Source organism: Artemia franciscana, chromosome 12 (assembly GCF_032884065.1).
Source record: "Artemia franciscana chromosome 12, ASM3288406v1, whole genome shotgun sequence".
In the NCBI taxonomy this organism is placed as follows: Eukaryota; Metazoa; Arthropoda; class Branchiopoda; order Anostraca; family Artemiidae; genus Artemia; species Artemia franciscana.
In genome coordinates this window covers 14,766,443-14,793,181 of record NC_088874.1, presented here as the reverse complement: position 1 = coordinate 14,793,181, position 26,739 = coordinate 14,766,443, and the positions used below count along the sequence as shown (strand labels likewise).

Genomic DNA, 26,739 nt, shown 5'->3' with positions numbered 1-26,739 from the left:
ATTTTCCATAAGCAACTTTAAAAATTTTTTGGAATCATATCTTTTCCAGACTTCAGTAAAGAGCCTATAGTTTTTCTGAATTTAAATGCTGTTTTTGTACTATGTTTATTCAATTCTCTTCTTAATTTCCAAAATAGAATTTATAAATACGCTAAAGTTATTTAATATATTTGTTTATTTGACCCATCATCTTCTAATATTACTGGTTCCATTTACTTTTTTTTTTCAATTATCTGGGAAATCATCTTTTCATGGTGTCCCTTATCTATTAAAATACCGTTAATGAAAATAGTTCATTATTTATGTATTCTGGCGATGCTGGTTTTAATACTCTATCAACTAAAAAAAGAATTTCTCCCCTTTTTACTTGGATTGGGTGATTTGACATGAAAGACAAATGCCGGTTATTATTGGCCCGTTTACAGTAAATTAAAAAAGCTAATTCATTGTTATTTTTACGGATCCCAGATATCCAAAAACGGGAACTTAGTCTCTCTTTCTTTTTTGATTGTAAAACTTTATTACCCTCCTAAGAAATTTAAATATTCTAGCCCCTAAGCCCCTAAATTCATATTCCTTACTGTTCCAAATCACTAAAATATTATCCATGTATCTTCCCCAAAATTTAGGTTTTAAAAAATATGTTTCTATATATTTTGTCGTGGTGGGAGTGGGAGAAGTAGTCGCAGTATTAGGGTTGTATTAGATGTAGTAGTAACAGTAGCAGTAGTAGTAGTAGTATCAATAACTATAATAACTTTTACATGTTACCTTTTGGTCAGTCGAACATCCACCTGATGATACCCTGGAAGTTTCTCCTTGAAACGGCAAGCTGTTCCAAACATATTGCTGATGTGCCCTTTTGACTCTCTTTTTGACACTCTTTTCATCTTCATACTACAAGTCTTACAAGTTGTTGCTATTGAAGTAGCAGTTGGAGTAGTTTAGGAGCAGTAGTGGTAGTATTAGTAAAAGTAGGAGTGGTAGTATTGGTAAAAGTAGGAGTTGTAGTAGTATTAGCAAAGGAATAAAGGTATTACCTTTTTGTCAATTCATCTTTGGTTTTAAGCATTCTTTGAAAGTTCCAACTTAATACCCAAATTCATTCTTGAGATACACCCTTTTGAAAATCTGCATACACATAGTCTGTTTTGATTTAGCTCAAATTCTCCCTCAATCTTCTGTCAAATAGTAGGTGAAGTAGTTGCAGCAGTACTAAAAGCAGTAGTAGCACATACATATTGCCGTTTATCCAGTTGAACATCCCACTCATGATGCCTCAGGAGGTTCCTCTTGATACGGTAGGCCATTCCAAAAATACTGCTGATACGCCCATATCAGCAATCTGCATGCACATAGTATGTTTTGATTTAGTTACACTTTCTCCTAAATGTTTCCTCTGGTGTCTATTTCAATATCCTTAAAGTTGGTAGTACTCGTTACAGAAGTAGTAGTTTTAGTGGTAGTAGTAGTAGTGGCGGTGGTAGCAGCAGTAGTGATGGTAGTTTTAGTAGTAGTAGCGTACAAATATTGCCGTTTGGTCAGTTGATCATCTCGCTTATTCCCCGTGCAATTCCAGTCAACTTGTTGGTCAACTAACATTGAATTAAGTTTTGATTAGTACAAATGTCTAAGTTTATGAATTGAATCAATCACCTTACCTGACACTTATTGCAGATGGGCCCAGTTCGACTTTAGACACTTGATTGCCTATCAATCCATGCAAATTATTGGTCCTGTTTCAATTCTTAATGCTTGGTTCGACCTGCCCGAGACTCTAGGTGGGCGTGCCTTTCTAAAAGCTAACAAACAAGTATTGGTCCAACAAGAGAGTCATAGTTACTCCTGCCGTTTTCCCGTGCCATTTTACCAAACAATTGGACAATTATAGGCTCTTATTTTAGTTCTTAGTTATCTTAGTTAGTTATCTCAGTTCTACGACCTTAGTTCTTCTGTCCTAGGAATGACGCATGGACGGATAATAGATAGACATATCTATTAACAAATGAACTAACATCATTTTTATACAATGCTAATAAGGGGGTTAATGCTAGAATTGCCTCTCACTCAATCGGACTACCTGACTTGACTTTTTCTGCAATTAGCCAAGGCTTGATGACCACAACTACTTGATTTTAATTCAAAATCAACAGATGGAAAGCCACACCGTTGGAGCCCTTGGTGGGAGCCATGCACGGTTGCCACGGTGTCATCGAAGTTAATAGAGCCTTTTATGAAATTACGGAAAATCAAATTTATCCAACTCACACATGAATTTTACCTTTTTGACCTTACAGCAGCTTTACATGGAAAATAACTGCATTAATCAGACGTGGAGTAGAGAAAAACATCTTATCAGGTTTAATTCCTTTTAATCTTCCTTTTTAAATAATTTTCCTTTAAATGATAATACTTTTTGTTCTGACGCTTATTCTTTAACCAAGCAGAATATTTAAACAATATTATACATATATAGACACCTACCTGTGTGTGATCTTTTTAAACATTCCTCAATTCTTCTGCTATTGCCTGAACTTCGCGGACTTCCTTGAAAACGTCAAATCAAGTTAAACTTTTTTCCGACAGCAATAGAGTCGACGAAATTATGAGAGTAAAACGGTTTATTAAATTTGTGGACAGCCTTATGAACTTTATTGACGCCGTGCGAGCCCCACAATATTATTTCCTGAAGTTCTAAATTAATATACTCAGTCACTCCTCGGTTACGCCCTTTCAACAACCTGTATCCACATAGCGTGCTTAGGTCTAGCTCAGCACTAACCACAACACTCTCTGAAAGGCTCACCTGAATGCCCTTTGTCTTTTGGAAAGTAATGATCAAACATACAAATCTTTTCTAATTACATATCCTATATGTAGACAATAAACGACCTGCCTAACTTACATTCCTTGCTCTGAGGGCTGTAGGGGATCCGACATCCCCAAAAGCATAATTATTGGATGTTTGAACAATACTGAAGAAAATAAATTTCTGAAAATTGTGATTGGATGTTTGTCTTTAAAATGATATGTGGGTGGGGTGGCTGGTGGCCTTCAACTCACTTTTGACTGATAAAAAGGGTATATTAATCTCCAACATCCAATTAAATGAGTCCTATCCAAAGTTTATACGACATCCCATCACGTAAAAACCTTATATGCTCCCAGGGCGTAAGTTACAACCCTTGCCCGAGGGTTCTTGCAGGTTGTGTCAACACTGAGGGCTTTTTTATATGATCTTTGGACTATTTTTAAGAAAATGGCTTTCTCACAATTTCAATCAGATATAATTGGAGAACAGAAGGTGTAGTAGTGGGGGCTAGCTGCCTTCCATCACTTTTGACTCTTAAAAGAGAAATAGAACTTTTAATTTCCAATTAGACAGACCTCCACTAAGGTTTATACGACCAGTCCTTCCTTAAAAACCTTATATGATTACGTGGAATAACTTACAACCCTTAACCCCAGGTTCTCAGGAGTTTTTTCAACTCCGAAGGCCTTATTATATGATCTTTACACTATTTTGAACAAAATGGTTATCTCAACATTTTCATCTGATACATTTGGAAAAAGAGGATGTGTGGGGGGGGGGGCTAGTTGCCCTCCTATCACTTTTGAATCTTAAAACGGAGACAAGAACTTCTGATTTTCAATTGAAGGAGTCGCTTCCGAGGTTTATATGAGCACCCTTTCAATGAAAACATTAAATGTTAACAATGGGCAGCTAGTACAACCTATAGCCCTTGCCTTGAGGGCCGTGGGGGTTGTCATCCCACAGACATAATTACTGGACCTTTCAAACAGGCTGAACATAACAGCCATCTTAAAATTTTAATCGATATGTGTTTGGACAAATGATGTGTGTGTGTGGGGGGGCTTGTTGTCCTCCATTTACTTTAGACAGCCAAAAAGGGACTTGGAAAAGAACTTTCAATTTCCGATCGAATGAGTCCCTATAGAAGTATTCAGGACAACCTCTATACGAAGTGCGCTGATTAAAAAATAAATAAATAATACATTATGGCAACATCAATGTTTACTTAAGCAACGCTATAGCGCTGCCTATGATGGTACAGTCCACTAAAAGGGATAAAATAGCCGACAGGTAATGAATACGACAAAATAACAGTTAAAGAAGATGGCATTAAAAGGCTAATTGCTTTTAATATAGGTAAAAAATTGATCAGAAGATTGTCAATCACAAGGTGAACGAACAGTATAGAACTTTTACAACCATTTTTGTTTCGTTTTTATTTAACACAAAGGAAATCCTCAAATTTTAATCTTCTTTTTTGACTGGTGGCATATAATTTTTGTATCTATAACTTTTGTTCAATGTTAATGATAACAGAACAATTCTTGAAAGGTGTACGACATGGCTGAAAATGAAGTGCAAGAGATTCTTAAGGCAGCTGAAGATGGTGAATTCTATCAACGTGACGAAGATCTTGGCCAATACGTGTCTGAGGAGACAAGACATGCTTTTGTTGTAAAAAGCGCTATTAATCAGATAGAACACATTTTAAAGGTGCGCACCGTATTCTCCATTTAGCCCCATTGTGGATTAAATAATTTAAAATACTCAAACTGATTTGATTAAAAGGGAAACTATGAAGTGTTTAAAAACTGTCTACTCTGTTATGCTTCTGCTTAAAATTTTGTAAAATATCGTCAACATTTTTCATTTTTCGAATCACTAAGCTACAACCACTAAGAATATTTCCCATAAATTTTTACTTTTAGCTTTTTGTTAAGCTTATTCTGTTTTACGTTTAGATATAGAACTCGTTCGTTTTTTTTTCTATATAAATAACCGAATGTATTTAAGATTTAAGGCGTTCAATCAGAGCAAAAAAGAATATAATATATCCCTTTGAACTTAAGAAACCCATGTAATATAAAATTCCCATTGCTCAAATATTCTGAATAATAAGATAAGAAGCCAATATAAAACCAATTTATTCTTTTGGTAGTTGAATCGACGCAAGCTGTGCAAAACTACACTTTTCTTTATTTTTTTTTCTATGTCAAATTAGTAGTTATATGTCTTAAGTATCATTTTCCTGTTTTCACTTTATGGTAGAGAGTAAGGATAAATGTAGTCCATTTTATTTTTCGTCGCATTGCTGACATGTTGGGTAATTTAGCTTCCAGTTCCATCTAATTGTTCTTATGTTGCAAAACCAGAAACATTCCATTTACATACAGGTAGATCCAACTTAGAAATATGTTATTTTTATTGGAAGACTTTGATTCTTAAGTAAATGCACATATGGATGGATAAAAACCTAATCTTGTTAAATTTGGCAAAGGGACGGATAACAAAGATGCCAAAAGACTTTTTGGCTAAAGAACATCGATACATGAACAATAGGCCATATAAAAGTGCATTTATTGGTGTTCAAAGTAAACACTACTATTTAGTTTATCTGGAATTAATTCAAAGTTGAAATTAAGAAAGGATACCCAGCTCGAAGGTGGTTACGCCGTCAATAGAATTCAGGATGAGAAATTGAGAAGATATTTCTAAGAACAGTTAAATGAAACTAGAGAAATCAGAAGTTCATCAAGCAGAAGATGTAATGAACAGTTTTATGATAATACTTTGTGAAGTTTTAGAGGATGTCTTAGGGAAGAAGGCTAAGAAAGTAGCTGTGAGTTTTAGCGAAACCTTTTCTGCTTGCTTTGCTTGCACAACAAAGAAAGAGTTTTGAGTATTTTAAGTTATCTGAACAGAATAACTTATCATGTTTTTCAAGCCAATAGATTTTTATCGTTATTCAAGCAAAGGGATGGTAAGTTTCTTATAGAGGGGTTTTGGACAAGGTGTGTCTTATAGCGCATTTTGTTTTGATCTGACAATATTTTCAGGAGCTATGGGTTATTAAATTTCTTAGTATTATGCGTGATGGTCTCTTACTAAGTTGCTAGCTACCGCTGCAATCTGCATGCTTTGAAGTTACAAACAGGAAAAAGCCTAAGACTTTTTCTTAATTGGAATAGTCAGAGACGACCTGGTTACAACCTGCAATTATGACGTCATTGATCAATCTTTCACATGAAAAATGCAGTTTTTCGTAGAAAATTTATTGTATTTAAAAAAATTAAATTGCTGAGGCTCTGAAAGAAAAGGCCAGTAACCAAAATAGCTGGATATCATATTGACATCAAAAAATTGAGAGCAAGCAGTCAGTTCAAACTACTCAGAGGTAGCTATAGAACCAGGGGCTCAGAATTCATTTGGCATCTGATCATTATACAATAGTTTCATTTTAAGCCGGTTAAATTTTAAATATATTACATCATTGAGAGTGCTGATACATTTTGATAATGTTTTGTACCCAGATTATTTTTGAGCTGACATGAGCAAAACCGATAATTTTTGCGCATTCAGCCATCCTTTATTTTAACCAATCGAAAATTCAATTGGGCATTAATGATGAAGTTATTATTAGTCATGCAGTCGATTTTTTCCTGAAAATATTCTCAAAGATGCTAAAGTTGATTTGTGGGCAGAAATATATCTTAGCAGCAAAATAAAACTAAGGTGGCAAGGTGATCACGCCTTTGCTAGGCATATGAAAGACAAAATTGCTTTGCTTAAGATGTTTGAAAATGAAGATTTAACAGTGCTGACGTACGTTATTTCACCCACTGAAGTGCCTGTGATTGCTGCTGTGGGGCGTCACAAACTTGCTTCCGAAATTTGTGCTCTGGAATAGCACAATTCCTGGAATAGCACGGAATATACCCTTACCTGCATCACAGAAATAGATGACGGCTTACGATTCAAATTTTTAGGCACTTCCTGAAAAATTTCGGGAAAGTTTAATGCTAGTCCCTATATTGAAAGCACCACCGCCGTTATTATTTCAAAAGTGCCTAATGAACTTGACAACCCTTCAAAAGAGATTGGTGCTATTAACCACATTTGTGATCATGAAGCTATTCACGGCATAAAGCCCACTGGTGATAGGCTATTTGCTTCGAGTAGTCGATCCGCAGCAGAAGATAGTGACGTAGTTCTAATCATGTTCAATAGCTGCGGCCTCATTACGCGTGAAAGAGAATTTCATGGCATTGTTAAGAGGCTATCTGGTAATTATGATGCAGTGACCTTTAAGGAATGTGAAGGTGTTATCGAAACTGAACTTGTTGGAAAATCTCTGGTGGTGGAAATAATCTTCGCTGAGGATGTGGCCCTTAGTAGTACGAATTACTCTATCAATTAGGCTCAAGGTGGGTTATGAATACTTCCGGGTCTCTGAATTCCTACGCCCGCCCCGTTGCTGCCATAAATGTCAATCTCGCGACCACATGAAAGCCAAATGTGATAAGCCAATAAAAGGCAGCTACTTTGACGGCCTTCATATATCATCCCGTGATGTTAATCCAAAATGTACTAATTGCATGAGCATTCATGCATCGGAGAGCCTTGAATGTCATGTTCTGTGTGATGTCATGGAAGAATATGTGATTCGGAAATGACTGTTGAAATGGCAGTCTCAATCTACATACAATATTATATTGCTGCGGTTAAGGTGGGAGGTGATGTTAGTTGTTGGCTCGGTGTGAAATCAGCAGTTAAGCAAGGTTGTATCCTTTTTCCAATACTATGAATTATCCTGTTGGGCTTTGACCTAAGGAAAACAGTTGCTGCGAGATAAAGCAATATCAAATACGAAGATAAAATTCTCTTAGGCATAGGTTACATCGATGATTTTAGAGTCCTAGATGAAAATGTTTGTAATACGAATGTTATTTTTCTTATGTTTTGAGAGCAGTGAAGGCATGAAAAGTAGAACATCCAGGACCCATAAGGTTTTTTTAATAGTTAAAGCAATTTTGTAGGGCTATGAATAAGTGTTATAACTAATTTTAGACTACTGCAAGCCAGAGCGATGACACTGGTCAAGTGCTTGCTTTAGAACACAAACGCTTAAGAAACTGAAGAGTGTCAGCTAGATTTATTTCAGAGTAGTTGTTAAGTTTGGCTGACTTTTTTGCAAATTTTTCCCTTTAAACTCGTGTGGTTGAGTGTATATCAAACAATTAGCTCTAACAAAAATACAATACAAAGGGTTGATTTGGTAAGGCCCTGTTTTATAAATGAAGAATAATAGATTACCAAAATTCGCATTTTTTGGCTTTAAATCTTAGATCAAGTGATAAGCAGGTTACCTCTAAATAGGATGGAAGTATTGTAATTCGAAAGTTCTAAAAGGAAGCTGGGCCTTCCTGGGAGTGGGTAAGGAGTGACATTTTGATGAACAAATTGGGATGGGAGGGGTTTAATGTGCAAGGCTGTGTTTGCTTAATTCGGGCTAGTGCTGTAACACATTGCTAGCAGTAGCTGTAGCAATATAAGTGGTCCCCCAAAAAAGGGTTATAATATTAAGCAGTGTAATAGTGATTAGACTATTATAGAGTACTAGCTGTTGGGGTGGCGCTTCGCGCCACCCCAACACCTAGTTGGTGGGGCGCTTCGCGCCCCCCAAGCCCCCCCGCGCGCGTAAGTCGTTACGCGCCATATTAGTTACGCGCCATTGTAGTTGTGTCCCTGTGTCCCACCTGTGAATATAGATAGATTTATATATGTGTTTCAAACTACGTAAAAATTGCGAATATACAACATTTTTGGCTTTCCCACTACTGGGAGCTTTCCGTTTCCAATTGCCAGCAATTGATCTGAAAATGTTTGACCAGAGTCATCGTTTTGCAATCGGACACGCATATTTGTAGTTAATTTTAATATTTTTACGTGTGCCCATAAATTAGAATTTTTCAGGCAAGCATTCATTTCGTCTGCAGGAGTTAAACTACGTAAAAATTGCGAATATACAACATTCTTGGCTTTCCCATTGTCTGTGCATATACAAAGCCGTATGCACTAATAATGACGTCATATGCAAACGCTCTTTTTACAAACAAACAAACATGCATACACACAACTCGTTTTTATATAGATAGATAGATAGACAGATACGATACAAATTAACTGCATAAAACTTGCGAATATACAACATTCTTCGCTGTCCAATTGTCGCTGCATATAAATAGATTGTCAGGTTTACCGACCCTCGAACATGCAACGTACAATTGTCCATGGGAAAAACAATCAGTATTAAGATCTATACCACATTTTTCTTATGATTGACCTTGAGCTTTGTTAATGGTGATTGCAAATGCTAATCGAATTGGAAATTGCAATCTTTTAAATTGAAAAGGCAGATCCTTTGGAATCATGGGAATGCGAGGAATAAGAACAGCCTCACCCTCAAAAGGCCCTGTCAAGATTGTGGCCTCTATTAGGTTTTCCATTGTTTTTTTTACGGCAAGTCGCGTGCCATTGCAAAGCTTTGGTGGGTTGATATTTCTTAAAAGTATTAATGGTACGCCTATTTTTAGCTGTAGCACGTGTTGTGGAAACCCTGAAAGATCTATGGAATTTAAAAATTCAGATGGATAATTAACCGCTTCATTTGGTTCCAAAACTGTGTCGACTGACTTGTAAAGGACTGCCTGGTCTCGAATCTTGGTCAAAACAATATTGTTGATTTCGTGGACGTCTATATTTTTGGGTGCGAGAATCGCTCTTTCACTTAGCCATTTATTATTTTTATAATTTTTTAAAATATTCGGAAATACTTTTTCAATCAATTCATTTTTGGACGTCACTAAATTACAGAAATCAGCAGGTAGTTGTATACGTCCTGAAATTGAGTCTATCGTATCATAAATGTCTTTTTGTTCCGACGTTAACTTGGAAATGTTATTTTGTACATACGACAATAGATCACTCGTACTGTAACTTTGTTCACGATCCAATTCTACACATGTCCAAACAGCAGCGATACGGTTAGGTGAAGGCATTCCCAAATCCTGAAGAGGTTTGCCATACGTACGCACAAATCTTCTATAATAACTAAAGTGTAGTTATAAATTTCTGATGTAAAATCAAAACTCATATCTGACGTCTCTAACTGTTTTCGATGGAGTATATCTTCGGACATTTTTGACTTATATTTTTCCCATAACTCTGTAGGAGCTGATGGAGAGCAAGTGCACGAATTTGACTTGGGGTTGACGTTTCGCACGCGTCATTGATGCAGTTATCCCAGTGTTGGTCATTCTCCAATAAATTCAGAGATTGGCATGCACTACGGTAAGTGTCATGAATAGTACCGTTTACAGTTCTCAAATACTCAAAGGATGTCGGACCGGGTACATTCACCAAAAGCAGGCGTAGAAAGAAGCATTCATGTTGATTGGGGAGAACGGTGTAGAGTCTTCCTATCGTGGTATCTTTGAAGATGGTAGGTTGGCCGTAAACCCACTGGTTATCTACTTCGATGGTGGTACCGTTGCCATTGTAGGTTCTTCAGTCATTTTACAATTAGAAATTTCTCTTTCAACGGTCTTCTTACAATTAAAAATTTGTCGTTGAACGATATTCTTAAATACCTGTGTCCTGGTCGTCATTTATATTCCCTGTGTCCCGGTCGTCATTTTTGTCCCGGTATCCCAGTCTGTAATTTCTCTTTGAGTGTCCCGGTCGTTATTTATATTCCCTCTGTCCCGGTCGTCATTTGTGTCCCGGTCTGTAATTTCTCTTTGAGTGTTTTTTCTTTTTAGTATTTTTTTAGTTTTTTACATTTTTTCTTTTTTCAGTTTTCTTTTTCTTCTTTATTTTTCAGCTTCACTATGAAATACATATCGCCGAACCTTTGTTTTTTTAACTAAAATCTGGTAGGCATTGATGACCTTATCCAAGTCAAAATCCCAAACCCAATCATCATCGCTATCATTTTCAGTTTTGATATGTTTTGACTCTCGCTGTCCAGGTGGATCTTCATCTAACTGCGCGGTTTTGCGTTCTTTAGCCTCAAGCCTGTTTCCTTGCTGTTCTTTTGATTCCTCGGCACGCTTTCTTTTCTGACTTTCTCTATCAGCAGCAAGTTTTTTGGCATAGACTCTTTGAGCATCTTCATCGGCTTTTGCCATTGTAAGTTCATCAGTCATTTTAAACTTAAACATTAATAGATTTCTACGTGAACATATATGTCTTAAATATCTTTAATGACGTCACCGTCATAGCAAAAATGACGACAACTAACTTCATGACGTCAGTCGATACAGAAACATGACGTCACCTGATCCACAGACAGACAGACAACTTATTTTTATATATATATAGATAAGCTACGAGTCTTATACGTGTAGTTTTAAAACTAATTTATCTTTGCTGTTGCTTTTTGGATGAAAATTACATCTAGACATGTTTTATCTTAAGAATGCGCGTTGACTAGTTTGTCAACAACACATTTTTTAGGTCATTGATAGCTTGTCTTGGCTGCCTTGTGGTTCCAAAAATGACCAAGTTCAAACTCTCTGTACAACTTCAATTGCTCGTCTTCGTTCAATAATCGACCAACTATTCAACGATTGGCTAATAAGGCTGGCAGAAAGCTTATCTGATGGCGTTTGTGGAAACATGTTTAGGTTCAATAAACGAAAGTCTACCGATGCCGTAATTACAAAAGGACTTCTACTTTTACTTAACAGTCCTGTCATGTGCAGATTTGTAGGAAACCCTCTTCTTCTTCAGACCGCACTTGATAAGTAAGTGAAAATTATATGCAACATGTAAAAAAGTGTATCAGTAGGACAAAATTTGCAGTGAAATAACAAGACCCAACTAATAAGTTGGACTTTAGGCGTCAAAATAATAACTTCAAGAAAATATATTCAACGTTGAATAGGCTATAAAAATTAATTACCTAACCTTTGGCAAAGCCAGTGCAAACAGAAAGTTCGAATTAGAAAAAGCTTTTTATAGCTATATTAGACTTGATTAGGTAGTGCACATTCTTTTCTATTAATTTAAAATGAAATGGTTTAGACTCTGAGCTTTTATACCTTACAAGCTTTATCATGTTTGGACAAATTAAGTGTAACCCGACAATCAACCACTTTATCAAGATGAGCTTGGACAAATTCAAGTTTTTGTGGGGGCAGGGGGGTTGGCTACTGATATTTTTGTATTAATATTACGAAAAACCTAATGTCCCAAATATTTTTAAAGCCCGTAAATATTTTCATAAGCAGTGATATCCGACAACATAGGTATACCTTCGATTCCCAGTCCCGACACTTTTTGTAAGCTTCTTCAAGGCGAAGGTGAATGTTACGTCATAGACAATATTTTCTAAGAGATACAGGTGTCAGTTACGTTATAGGGAATGTTTTCTATGAGATGCAAATGCATGTTACATAATATTGGATGTTATTCCTATGAATACTATACTAAAAAACATAATGGTGTGAGAAAAACCTTCAGGGCCCCACCAAATTCTGTTCTCTTTTATCGTTATGATTAAAAATCTAAGTGCGCGGGAAAAAATCTTCAGAGACCCTTTTAGCCCCATTTCTTTGGGTGATACATAATAGTCTCTTTAATTCTTTAAAAAACGTTCAGGAAGCTCCTTTACCCCGGTATTTCTAAGATTGTTTTATAACAGAGAGTCTTTAAAAAACCTTCAGCTATTCCTTACCCAAGGATTTCTTGGAATGATCCTTAGAAAACTATGAGACCCCCACCAAATCAGACTCTCAGATCAGACTCGTTTAGAAATAAGGGGTAGGAAAGCCTAGTTGCCAAAGTTTCGGTTACAAAACAAGGCAACTATAAATTTAATTTTTAACGAATGTTTTTATTAGTAAAAAATATACGTAACTTAAGAATTAGCTTACGTAACAAACTTTTATATTCTTAAATTTTTATTATGTATATGAGGGGGGTTTGTACCCTCGTTAATACCTCGCTCTTTACACTAAATCGTAAGTTTTGTCCCAATTCTTTAAGAATGACCCCTGAATCCGAAAGGCCGTAGAATAAATAGTTGAAATTACTAAAAATATTATAGCATAAAGAGCGAGGTATTTATCTCCTCCGAAATACCTCGCTCTTTATGCTAAAGTATTTTTAGAACCCCTCATATGCGTAATAATCTCTGTTCGTTTTAAGTTTCAATGCTACTCCTTACTTTCAATTGAAAAAGCTTTTCCATGTTTATTTTTTCATTGTTTTATTTATAGTAATTTCAGAAAATCCTGCGCCCTTTTCATTGAATATCTGTTCCCTCATAACATATTTCTCCAAGGAAAGATCCTCCCACATAGCTTCTTCCTCTCAACCCCACCCCCAAAACCAAAAACAAATCCCCTGAAAATGCTGTACACTTCCCAATAACCATTATTATATGTAAACACTGGCCGAAGTTTGTAACTTGCAGCCCCTCCCCCAGGGACTGTGGGGGAGTAAGTCATTCCCAAAGGGCCAGTTATTATGGTTTTTGACTATGCAGAACAAAATGGCTATCTCAAAATTTTGATCCGTTGACTTTGGAGAAAAAATGAGCGTGGGAAAGGGCCTAGGTGCCCTCCAATTTTTTCGGTTACTTAAAAGGGGCACTAGAACTTTTCATTTTCGTTAGAATGAGCCCTCTTGTGACATTCTAGGACAACTTGGTCGATACGATGATCCCTGGGGAAAAGAAAAAAACAACAAATAAACACGCACCCGTGATTTGTCTTTTGGCAAAAAATTCGAAATTCCACATTTTTGTAGACAGAAGCTTGAAACTTCTACAATAGGGTTCTCTGATACGCTGAATCTGATGATGTGATTTTCGTTAAGATTCTATGACTTTTAGGGGTTGTTTTCTCCTATTTTTTAAAATAAGGAAATTTTCTCAGGCTATTGATAGCTATTGATATCAAAACTCCATTTTTTAGAGTTTTGGTTGCTATTGAGCCATGTCGCTCCTTACTACAGTTCGTTACCACGAACTGTTTGATCAAATAACCTGTGTATTCAATTTGGATCCTTATCTGTCCAAATACAAATCTTATTGTATACCTTCGGATTCCCAACCATATTCAAATTGATAACAATACTCTTATCATTTTTAATAGTAGCCCATCAAACAGTTCGTGGTAACGAACTGTAGTAAGGAGTGACCTGGCTCAATAGTGACCGAAACTCTAAAAAACGGAATTTTGATACAAATAGTTACATTAAAAGAATCGCATTTTAATGCTGATTTTAAATATATAAATTTTATCAAGATCGATTATACTCTTCAAAAGTTACGAGCCTGAGAAAATTTGCCTTATTTTAGAATATAGGGGGAAACACTCCCTAAAAGTCATACGATCCTAACGAAAATAACACCATCAGATTCAGCGTATCAGAGAACCCTATAGCAGAAGTTTCAAGCCCCTATCTACAAAAATGTGGAATTTCGCATTTTTTGCCAGAAGATAAATCACGGATGCGTGTTTATTTGTTGTTTTTTTTCCCAGGGGTGATCGTATCGACTCAGTGGTTCTAGAATGTCACGAAAGGGCTAATTCTAACGGAAATTAAAAGTTCTAATGCCCTTTTAAGTGACCGAAAATTATTAAGACTTTCAAGAATATCAGTGTATAAATTGAACTGGCAATTAACTTTGTGGTTGACTTGGTTATTTATTGTAATTTCTATTTCTGGGGTTTTGTTTATTTATTTTATGGTGATATGATAGTTTTACGCTTCAAAAATGGCTTAACTTCATTTCCGTTCGTCTTCAGTTTAGTGTAGTTCTTTACTTTTCTTTCAGAACTTCTTTATTGGAAAAGGCTTTAAAAATTAATTTAATACAGAAAAAGCTTTTTAACCAAAAGTAATGAGTAACATTAAAACTTAAAATGAACGGAAATTATTCTGTACGAGAGGGGGCTGTCTTTTCTTCAACAATCGCTCTTTGTGCTAAAGTCTTAAAGTTCTTTATAAATAATCTTCATTCACACAAGGGTCATTGAACTTAAATGAATTAAATAAAAAAAACAAGTTTTTTTTAACTGAAAGTAAGGAGCGACATTAAAACTTAAAACGACCAGAAATTACTTCGTATATGAAAGAGGCTGTTTCCTCATCAACGCCTCGCTCTTTACGCAAAAGTTTGACTCTTTCCCTCAATTCTTCTTTTTAAAACAGTAAAAAACTTTAGCGTAAAGAGCGGGGCGTTGATGAGGAAGCAGCCTCTTTCATATACGAAGTAATTTCTGGTCGTTTTAAGTTTTAATGTCTCTCCTTACTTTCAGTTAAAAAAACTAGTTTTTTTTTATTTAATTTCTGGACGTTTTTGAATCAATGCATGTTTTGATTTTGGCTCTCCGCAGAGGAATAATTAAAACAAAATTTGCATTTTTTTTTTTTTTTTTGGCTAAATGGCTTTCTCATAATTTTGATCGAATGATTTTGAGAAAAAAAGAGCGGGGGAGGAAGCCTAGTTGCCCTCCGGTTTTTTGGTTAATTAAAAAGGCAACTAGAATTTTTGATTTTTTACGAATATTTTTATTAGTAAAAGATTTACGTAACTTATAAATTAGCTTAAGTAAAGAACTTTTGTATTCTCATATTTTTATTACATTTATGAGGGGGTTCCCCCCTTGTCAGATCCTCGCTCTTTACATTAAAGCTTAAATTTTGTCCCAATTCATTAAGAATGACCCCAGAATCACAAAAGCTGTAGAATAAATAGTTGAAATTACTAAAAATACTTTAGCGTAAAGAGCGAGGTATTAGGAGGAGGTGAGCCCCTCAAATTGGTAATAATTTCTGTTTGTTTTAAGTTTTAATGCTGCTCCTTACTTCCAGCTGAAAGAACTTTTTTATATTTATTTTTTCATTTTTTTTAAATAATGCTAGTAAATCCTGCGCTCCCTTCATGGAGATTTTCTTCCGCCATGACAAACTATCGATGGAAAGTTCCCCCAGCATATCCCCCTCTTCTCAACCCCTCCCCCAACGAGAAAAATCCTCCTGAAAACGCCTGTACACTTCCCAATAACCATTACTATATGTAAGCACTGGTCAAAGTTTGTAACTTGTTGCCCCTCCCACGGGGACTGTGGGGGAGTAAGTCGTCCCCAAAGACATAGTTATAAGGTTTTTCGACTACGCTGAATAAAATGGTTATCTCAGAATTTTGATTTGTTGACTTTGGTAAAATAATTAGCTTGGGAGGGGGCCTAGGTGCCCTCCAATTTTTTGGTCACTTAAAAAGGGTACTAGAACTTTTCATTTCCGTTAAAATGAGCCCTCTTGCAACATTCTAGGACAGCTGCGTCGATACGATCACCCCTGGGAAAAAGAAAAAAAAAACAAAAAAACAAAAAAACAAATAAACACGCATCCGTGATCTGCCTTCTGGCAAAAAATACAAAATTCCACATTTTTGTAGATAGGAGCTTGAAACTTCTACAGTAGGGTTCTCTGATACGGCGAATCTGATGGTGTGATTTTCGTAAAGATTCTATGACTTTGAGGGGGCGTTTGCCCCTATTTTCTAAAATAACGCAAATTTTCTCAGGCTCGTAACTTTTGATGGGTAAGACTAAACTTGATGAAACTTATATATTTAAAATCAGCATTAAAATGCGATTATTTTGATGTATGTATTGGCATCAAAATTCTATTTTTTAGAGTTTTGGTTACTATTGAGCCGGGTCACTCCTTACTACAGTTCGTTACCACGAACTGTTTGAAAGTAGTTTCAAATAACAATACGATTTTAGCATAAAGAATGATAATTGAGGAAAAGGCAGCCCGTCACGCACATAATTATTTCTGTTCGTTTTAAGCTTTGTATTGCTACATACTTTCAGTCTAAAATTTTGTTTTTTGAAATCAAACAGTTCGTGGTAACGAACTGTAGTAAGGAGTGACCCGGCTCAATAGTAACCAAAACTCTAAAAAAACTCTTAAACTCTAAATATCAATAGCTACATCAAAAGAATCGCATTTTAATGCTGATTTTAAATATATAAGTTTCTTCAAGTTTAGTCTTACCCATCAAAAGTTACGGGCCTGAGAAAATTTGCCTTATTTAAGAAAATAGGGGAAAACACCCCTAAAAGTCATAGAATCTATGACTGTTTTAAAAAGTTTTTTACTGTTTTAAAAAGAAGAATTGAGAGAAAGAGTCAAACTTTAGCGTAAAGAGCGGGGCGTTGATGAGGAAGCAGCCTCTTTCATATACGAAGTAATTTCTGTGCGTTTTAAGTTTTAATGTCGCTCCTTACTTTCAGTTAAAAAAAACTTGTTTTTTTTATTTAATAAGAGGAAGAGTCAAACTTTAGCGTAAAGAGCGGGGCATTGAGGAGGAAAAGCCCCTTTCATATGCGGAGGAATTTTGTTCGTTTTAAGTTTTCATGTCGCTCCTTACTTTCATTTAAAAAACTTGTTTTTTTTTTGTTTAATCAACCGTAAAGACGAGGTATTGGCTATGCATCTTTCAAACAGCTAAGAATATTGATTTTTTTGATCCGCTTGGCCTACCGTATGCGTTCTACGCACCTAAAAATTAAAACCTTCTTGAGTAAAGCTTATAATCTATTATCCAAAATTGGAAGTGAGTGATATATTTATCAACTATTAGCTGCGGTTTTTATGCACTATTATATTTTATTTTTCTATGTCGTGGATATACTTAGAGTGAATTTCTTAGCATTTATGGTGACAATCGTCTATTGAAAGACTTTCTAGTTACAAATACCCTTTCCTACCTGTATCACATAAATTTCAGTCAGTGAAATGTCTTAAAAATGTTTATGGGTTCGTTTATTAATAAAACTTGTATGCACAAAACACTCTGTCTTTTAGATTTCTTCTTCCACGTAAAAGTATCATCGGTAACGATAAGTGGCAGCAGCTCGTCAGGTTTCGACTTGTATTCATTTTGGCATGCACAGTTACGGTCACATTTTCTACAGTACAATGTAACTTTATTTTTAGTATATCTCTTCGTAAATTCAATAATACTATTCTAATTCATATTGTAAAATTCACGTGTTTCAACTTGCTTATTTGAAGCAATGTTGCACAAAAATTATCAAATGAAGAGTTTTATTTGTAACCAACAAATAAAAGTGAGTAGTTTTATAATCATAGTAGCCGATATCTTCACGACGATGTCGTACAAACCAGAATCTCATATTATCCCAGCAATTGAAGCGCAGACCAGGTTCTTCTTTCCAAAGCAATTGAAAACCACGATGATACCAGTCTCACTGAAATCGCATTTAGGGATTTTCTAATCATTCCAGGGCACTTGTTTTCCCATTGATTACATTTATCATAGTGACAATTGGAACATAGGAAACCTCTAGTATGAGAGTCGCAAATCTCTTCAAGGAAGAAATCACAGTCTTTAATTTGCACAGCATATGTTCTGTGCAATTTACATGGATTGCATAATCTACACTTTTCATTACAGTCATCAACAAAAGTACAATTCTCACAGGATGACCAGCTGCTCATTATATACAAACATAATGGATATGTGTAAAATATTTTTCGACATCTCACTTCCAAAAAGAAACTGACTGGGCAAAATGAATGTCTTCTAGGAAGAGTAATGTAGTGACGTCACAAAACTTATTTGACTTATTTCTTGTTGCTTCGGAAAGTGGCCGTCTAGGTAGTGGTTAAAAGTAAAACTACAATATTATTTATTTTTGTTTCAATTAAAATGTCTATAAATAGAGTAAATGCATCTAGACAACGAGGTAAAAGTTTCATGCCATGGTTCAATGATGGAGACTCATTTCTCATTACATCGTTAAGCATTATTTGCGAAAGTATTTTTCTTCGAAGAGAAAACTTTAGAAAATCCTCATATACAGTCAAACATTTTTCCAAAGTCACTAGGTTTTGTGTGATTGTTTGCTTCTCAAACCCAGTCATTTTAATCCTGACACTCTCACTATCGATTATAGACTAACAAAGGTCCTATTTTGCTAGTAACAAACCTGCTCCTTTTTTATAGATCAATCCAGATCTTCGTCTTCAATATGTTTGACTAATACGTTTGATCAGTTTTGTAATCTTTGCATATGCATTGTATTCACTTTTGCTGCAAAGCATGACTGTTCATCCAACTTGAATTTTTGCTTAACGATGTAACATATCACGCACATTTCGTCCCATTCTAGGGTTATCCAGCAACCCATTTTCATTTTTACTGCAGTATTAGGCAGTCTAGGTTTCATTTTGCCAATTTTAGTGCCTACAATATCCAATAGAGTAAAAGCATCCATTACTAGAGAATGATATGCTTGCCGTTGAAACACTGAACGCTTTTTCAATGCTAAAGCAAATTTAAAAAGTCACGCACCATTTAGTGACCCTCAACTCCAATTACGTAACTAACATCCACATCTCTTAGAAAACATTCCCTATGACGAAACAAATGCCTGCATCTCTTAGAAAACATTTCCTTTGACGTAACATGCACCTGCACCTTGAAGAAACTAAAAAAAATTCCGGGACTGGGATCCAAAGGTATACATGTTTTGTCGCAACTGGAATCCACTCACTACTGATATGTGTATAAAAATAAGTAGACCTCCGGCACTAGGCTTTGTGGAGCACTGCAGCGACTTCTATCCATGGACCACGGTTATGCTACAACACAAGCAACTAATTCTCATAGGCAATAAATGTATGTGCTTCCCGGATTACGTTCCCATATAAGGTCGGATTTACGGAGGTTGTTAATTTAAAGTCAACCTGTCATTAGAACTTCTAAAAGAAGTGCTGTGTGTACGAAGTATACCGCCACACTCTATACCTACATTGTTTTCATTATGACATGTAGTGTAGGGCTGTGCACTATTTAATATGGCAAATAAGCACCCGTGAAACGGTTCATTTTGTGCACTTTATTTATTCATGAATGGTTCATTTTTTAAATAGAAGAGTAGATGTCCTCTTGCTTACTTTTCATGGCATTAAGTTTCTAATTATTATAAACATCAAATCGAAAGATTTAGAAGAAAACAGAAGACATCGGAACTCCTGATGAGGAATAATAATTTCTGATACTGTCTCCCCCCAAAAATTATGGAAGGTACTGAAATTTTGATAATGTTCATAAAGAGATTATACAAAGTTTTTTTATTTTTACTAGCAGTAAAAAGAATCTATCTGTCGATTTATAAAAGGACAAAAACCATGACACTTCTCAAAGGCCGTTCCAAGGCAATGAACTCTTACTTGTTGTTTTTCGACTAGCACTTAGGGCATTATGCACTAGCTATTTGACCTTGAGTTCCAGTATGCCTCCGGGTTTTCATCACTGGATTCCATACTCTCTTTTTGTTTGATAGCTCATCATTTTTCGATTTTATATTACCACATGGTCCTTGATTGGTTGATTGTATATCTGTCATATGTTATTTTCAACACAGATGACGTAACAAGACTTTTTGGTTGATAAGTCAATAATATGTGGGATGGAAATTTTGGATATTACCAAAACTTTACAAAAAAATGACTATTGTAGAAGTTGAAAATGAATCCCTCTATTAACTGATACGATAGACTGGCTAACTGAGTGAGCAAGCTGTTGCTAATAGTCTGATTTTAGTAATACACTCAAAGTCAGAAAGAAAAATATATTATTATTATGAATATGATAAAAAATTTTATAGGCTTATAACGGGCTTTTCAAAAGTATTAAATAGGCTGAATATTGTATAAAACCCAGGTTTTTTTGGTTTGGACTTTCAAAGGACAGTAAAGAACAATGTTTAAAATTTAAATATGTATTTTAGTGTCTATTCTCATTCTAAATCTAATTAGAAAGTGTAGAATTGTAATTGCTCAATAACATTGCTCAACATATAGGGAAGCAGATTCCCATAAAAAAAACATTTGGAAGTTTTATCCTTCCTGGTCATAAAGAGTTATAGATGTTATGAAAAGCCTAAAGTTAATATCCAAGTATCTATTAAAGTTGTCGTAATGATACTTTCGTAGGGATGACCAGGAATGAATTTCAAACTAAATCGATGGATTGTTTTGAACTTGGAACTTCAGAAAAAAGTAAAGAATAATATTTAAACCTAAACAGTGTTTAAATAAAGCCTTTGAGTAGTTTCTGAAGCTAGCCCTCCGTAATTTATGGATTTTGTTAATTTTGCGGAGCGTGTCATGTGCCATCTATAGTGTCACACGGTGAAGTGAGTTACATGGATTAACATGCTCTATAGCTTAAAGCTAAGGTACGAGTTGTTAAAAGAATTTTTCAGCGGTGGGGGAAATCCAGTCAAAGAAATGAGGCATTTTCATTGAGAGATCTCCGAAACAACTATTAATATGGTTTAAATTTACCTCCAATATAAACCCTCCCCTTCTGGAATTGCTTGCTAGGGTGGACTAACCACATATTGTCACGGTGGCGTGAATATACGTAGGTTTCCTTAGCTCACAGTAAACTTATCATTTCCAATAAGACCTCTCAGAAAGGTAGCCCGGCTGAACTTGATTACTAGGGTCCCATTGAAATTGGTTGCTACGCCCCCGTTGGAATTGGATGTTAGAGGGACCCGCTGGATTTGCTCACTAGGGGGGCGAGTCAGCCACAAGTCATATTGGAGTGAATAAGCATACTCTTGGCTCAATGAAACGTGGTATTTTCATTAAGACCTCTCAGAAATAACTCTTAATATGGTTTAAGTTTATCTCTAATAGCAACCCTCCCCTCTGGAATCTCTTGCTAGGGTAGGCTTGCCACATATTGTCACGGTGGCTTGAATATACATAGCCTTGGCTCAAAGAAACATAGCATCTCCACTAAAACTTCTAATAAATGATTTTTAATTTGTTTTAAATTTATATCTATTAACAAACCTTCCTTCTGAATTGGTTGCTGGGGGCCTCCGTTGGAAAGGAATGTTAGGGAGGCCCGCTTGAATTGCTCACTAGGATCCCATTAGAATTGGTTTCTAGGCCCCTGGTGGAATTGGATGCTAAGGGACTCCACTGGAATTGCTTGCTAGGGGGTGGTCAGCAACACATTGTCACGGTGGCGTGAATGTGCATAGTCTCGGCTCCAAGAAACGTGGCATTTTCATTAAGACCTCTGAGAAAATACTCTTAATATGGCTTTAATTTATTGCTAATGTTAAGCCCCTTCCTCTTGGAATTGTTTCCTAGGATCTCCCACCTTTCTTTTATTCATGCTTGTTTTTGCTTATATCTTGTCATATATCAGGTTTTTAAAATACTTTTTTTAGTTTAACATGCTTTTTTAGTGATTTCATGAATTTATAGTGTATTTCTAATTATAAAATGTGTACATATAATAAAAAGCCTTTTTTACTCTGCAGATTACTTGTTTCAGAACAAAACTTCAATACGTAATCATTTACGTAACGAAATATCTACAACCAATATTATGCAACATATTCTATGCAACTTCACCTGTCTAAATCACGTTAGAAAATTAATAACTCTGTAATAGACAGTGTATCTAATAGACCAAAAATCAATAGCTTTGCCGGATAGTTCCACGGCTCAGAGAGAATGATTAGGAAACAGGATAACCATAGATTTTTCAAAATGTTTTCACTAGAAAGCATTTTTCGAATAATAAAAATAGAACGGCTTGTTGATCCAGCTAGTAAGTGAACATTTCTTTGAGGGAGAATCCCTTTTTAATCCGAATACGATCAAAAATCATTAAAATATAGAAGTCTCCTGAGGAAAACGTCTTGAAAGTAAATGAAATCTCTTAGAGTGTTACGTAACGCTCAAGTGTGGATTGTCATTACGTAGGACCCTACGTATGTATCCTCCGCAGTTACAACTGGGTATCCCCCCAATGGGCCTGAAGATAAAAGTCATGTTGGAATGTGTCATCTTTAACATATTTAAACAATCCCTTATTGCATAACAACCAAAGAAATCACGAAACGTCTTGAAAAATTTCTTGTCAGTGAAATTAGTTTCTAGGGACCACCAATTGAATTGGATGCTAGGGCATTCGTTGAAATTGGTTGCAAAGATATCCCCCTTGGAATTTCTCGCTAGGGACCCCGGTTGAATTGGATGCTAGCGCCTTGACTCCTAGGGTAAATGGGAACCCTGGTAAAAATGGTTTCTAGGACCCCAGTGGTTAGGTTAGGGCTCCGAGCATATTGGATGTTAGGGCCTCGATGAAATTGGATGCTAGACCCCCAGTGAAAGTGCATTATAGGGCCCACCGGTGGTTATGGGAACTCAGGTTAAATTGGATGCTAGCGGTCCCGTTGGAATCACTCGTTAGGGGTGAGGCGTCTTGAGTCTTCTCATCTAGCGGACCCTAAAGGTTTTTTAAACACTCTCTTTTATGTGACATCTACCTGCATCTCCTGGAAAACATTCCCTGTGCCGTCACCTGCATTTCTAAGAAAATTAATAACACCTGCGTCTTGATGGAATCACCGTTCACCTTAAATCATTAAGGGACGAAAGGAGTAGCGGCCATGGGTCTGTTTAAAAGCAGAGAGACCTTACTACTTACACTGTATACGGCAATATACGCTTCCTTACTTGCAGATCATCTCCTCAAAACTAGGATACCACCACTAATTCTCTTTCTGATTAAACATTTACTTTCTTTTTCCTTTGACTTCTAATGTAAATAAAAAAAAACTAATAAAAGTGAAAAATCACTGAATAAAAGAAATCATCAAAAATCAGTAGCCTAAAAAAATTAGCAATAAGAACAGTGGTAAGTCACTGCAGATGGCAACTCTGCACACAAGTAATAACTATGAAATCATTTCGTAGTGAACAGGAAACACGGAGCACAAAACTGCAATATGCACACCAATACATTTTGGCAATATTTGAGTAGCTTATTAAGGGTAAGCATGCCAAAGCCACAAACAGTTTCTAGAAATCACTATCAATATAAAACCCACTGACTTAGTGCAAAGCTGTGTATTTCCCTTTCATTGATTTATTTTTCCGATTTCATTGTACTAACCGAAGGCTTTTATTAGATCTAGGCGATACCGTTATCCTTGCAGTTCTTATGCCTTCGGATTACAGAAACAGTCTTATGAAAGTTAAGCTAAAGCATGTGGGAGGGTCTCAAAAATGCTGATTAAACCATCCTGCTAAGTTGCGTTTTAATAGTGACCTTAATATTCTAGGTCTACCACGGTCCCAGTTTTTAATCGTTGTTACTACAACATCTAATGCAGCACTACTACTCCTGCTACTACTCTTATTACAATCACTACTACTATGACTATGATACTAGTACTGTAAAGACTATGGGCTTGTAGGAGAAAATTTGAGAGAATATAAAGGGAAAATTTGAGCTAAATCAAAGCAAACTATGTGCATGCAAAGTGTCAACAGGGTATTTCTTAGGAATGGATTAGGTAATTAAGCTGAAACTCTCCGGGAATGTTTAAAGGGGATCATTAATTGACCAAGAGTTACTGCTACAACTACCCCATCTACTACTGGCATTGCAGCTACTACTAACACTAAGAGTAGTAAGAGGAAAATTTCACGAGTATTGAGGGGGAAGTTCAACTAAATTAAAACACAATAATGATGAACAGGCTATCTAAAGGGAAAATCGGCATTGTCATTGCAATGGCTAATTATATTAAACTGAAACTTCAAGGGTTGAATGAGGAGGATGTTTAACTGACCAAAAAGCAACATGTTAATGCTACTGCTGCTACTAGTAATAGTGCTATTACTGTTAATATTACTACTAGTCATGAAATTAGTACTAGTAAGTAAGTAAGTAAAATATTTATTACCCGTATTTTTCACATGGAACAAAACGGAGTACAATGAAAAAACAAATAAAAGAAAAAAAGAGAAGAAAAACGGAGAGAAATTTAAGACACAACTTGGAAAAATACATAATCAAGAACTGTAGAAATGTTTAAGCCAGGGGTGGTTCCATTTTGCCTGGAAATTAGAAATCAACCGGTTTACCGCGATACTGGGGTCTGCAATCCTATGTTTATCAATCATATATGTATTTCTCGTCCACAAGGGGCATCGCAGCAGGAACTTCGCGAACCTAAAATAAAGGGACCGGAGCTTGCGTTTTTGGGTGTCAGTTCATAAATTCTAAAATGGCGCGATATATAAAATATGCGGCAGTGCGACAGCGTTATACATATTGGCGAGATACTTTCGGCATAAGAGGAGTCTGCTGGTGACGATAGACCCATACGCGGTGCGGAGTTTGTTCTCGACGTGTTTGACGAGCAGTAGACGAGTTTCATTAGGGTTACAGCCTATGGGTAAACCCAGATACACGACATGAGATGAAACGGTAATTGACTCGCTACCCGGTAGGAGGTGTTCAGGCTGAGAATGACTATCGTTGAAAAAAAGAACTGCAGATTTAGAAGTATTGAAAGCCAGGCCGATTTTTCGATATTCATCACGCAGGATCACTGCTGCTACTGTGACTATTATGATAACTAAGGCTCTGTGTATGAAGGTAAAATTTTCACGAAATGTTGAGGGGGAAAATGAATTGAATCAAAACACGCCGTCTGCATGCAGGTTTTTCGAATGGCATATCAGCAATACTTTAGGAACGACCTGGTGTGTGAATTTGAAATATACGGGGGTGTTCCGGGGTATGTTGGAACAACCAAACGGCAATATTTGCATCCTACCGCTACTACTGCGTCTACTACTGATACTACAGCTATAACTATTACTCCTGCTGCTACTTCTAATGCCACTAAGGCTATGGCTACCGCTAATTCTACATCCACGTCTACTGTTACTACTACTACTATTACTACTTCTACTTTTACTACTACTACTACTACCACTTAGTTTGTCACTATCTAAACAAGATAAATTTTGGCGGACGTCTACTTACGAATTGTGAACCCCTTTTTTTTCAATACGCCATCTTCGACCCCTTTGAGTTTCTTGCGGACCCCTTGAGGTCCACCTAGGCCACTTTGGAGATTAGTGGTCTAAACGTTAATGGTTAACGATTTATCGGTACGAGACTTGATTGCATACAAAATGAACTACCCCTTAGCTCACACATGTACTGCCAGCTATTTCTGAGCTCCATATCAATTGGCTAAAAAAAATCAGCTCTATCCTTTATGCCCAGGGCAAACTACTGTCACAATATTGGTGAAATCAAAACTGCTTACGATACAATCATTAATTATATGGCGTAAGTAATTTCTGAACCAGAACTTGGTTCAGCTTTCATGCATAAAAATGTTTTTTGAACAATCAAAGGTTTTGATGCATAATTTTTCGAATCTAGAAAAGACGGAAGCTTAGAAAAGTAGTTTTTCCATCTGTAACACGGATCTGACAGAAGACGAAAAGACGTCGTATTATTAAAAGAGAATTTGTGGTCAAGAATTAGTGGTGTTACAGGCTTTCCCAAGAAATGTATTTTACTACAAAATTTTCGTTTCTGAAATACATATCTGTCGTTAAAGCCAAGAAAAACATTTCCGCGTTATTAAAACTGTGTGTTTTTTTTCTACAGATGTAAATAGGGCTTGGATCGGGTATTAAACGTCTACCCGAAGAGGTATTTTACGTTTACTGGGAATTTTTTATTCGCGAAACATACTTCGTTAGCTTCTCCTATGTGAAGGGCAAAAAGTTCTTCGTCTGCGAAAAAAATAAAAAAAAAAACATTGAAGTTGCGACATTTTCCACCAATAAAGCTAAAATACTATGTGCTCAGGAAGGATATCTATAGAAACGTGGCAGTGGGATAAATCAATAAAAACAGTTAAGCTTTAGTACATTTCTAATTGTCAAAAGTAAATGATTTACGATCGCTTTTCTTTTGGCAGCTTTAATCTATATATATAAAAATAAGTTGTCTG

General features: G+C 36.0%; 1 protein-coding gene across 1 annotated transcript in view; it reads left to right on the top strand.

The window, feature by feature from the left end:
• LOC136034191 (uncharacterized) overlaps positions 1-26,739 on the top strand; it is a 103,530-nt gene that overhangs the window by 48,983 nt on the left and 27,808 nt on the right. Inside the window, exons 11-12 of the mRNA XM_065715367.1 lie at positions 4,367-4,528; positions 11,333-11,622. Coding sequence (XP_065571439.1) covers positions 4,367-4,528; positions 11,333-11,622 — 452 coding nt within the window. The remainder of the gene's footprint in view (positions 1-4,366; positions 4,529-11,332; positions 11,623-26,739) is intronic.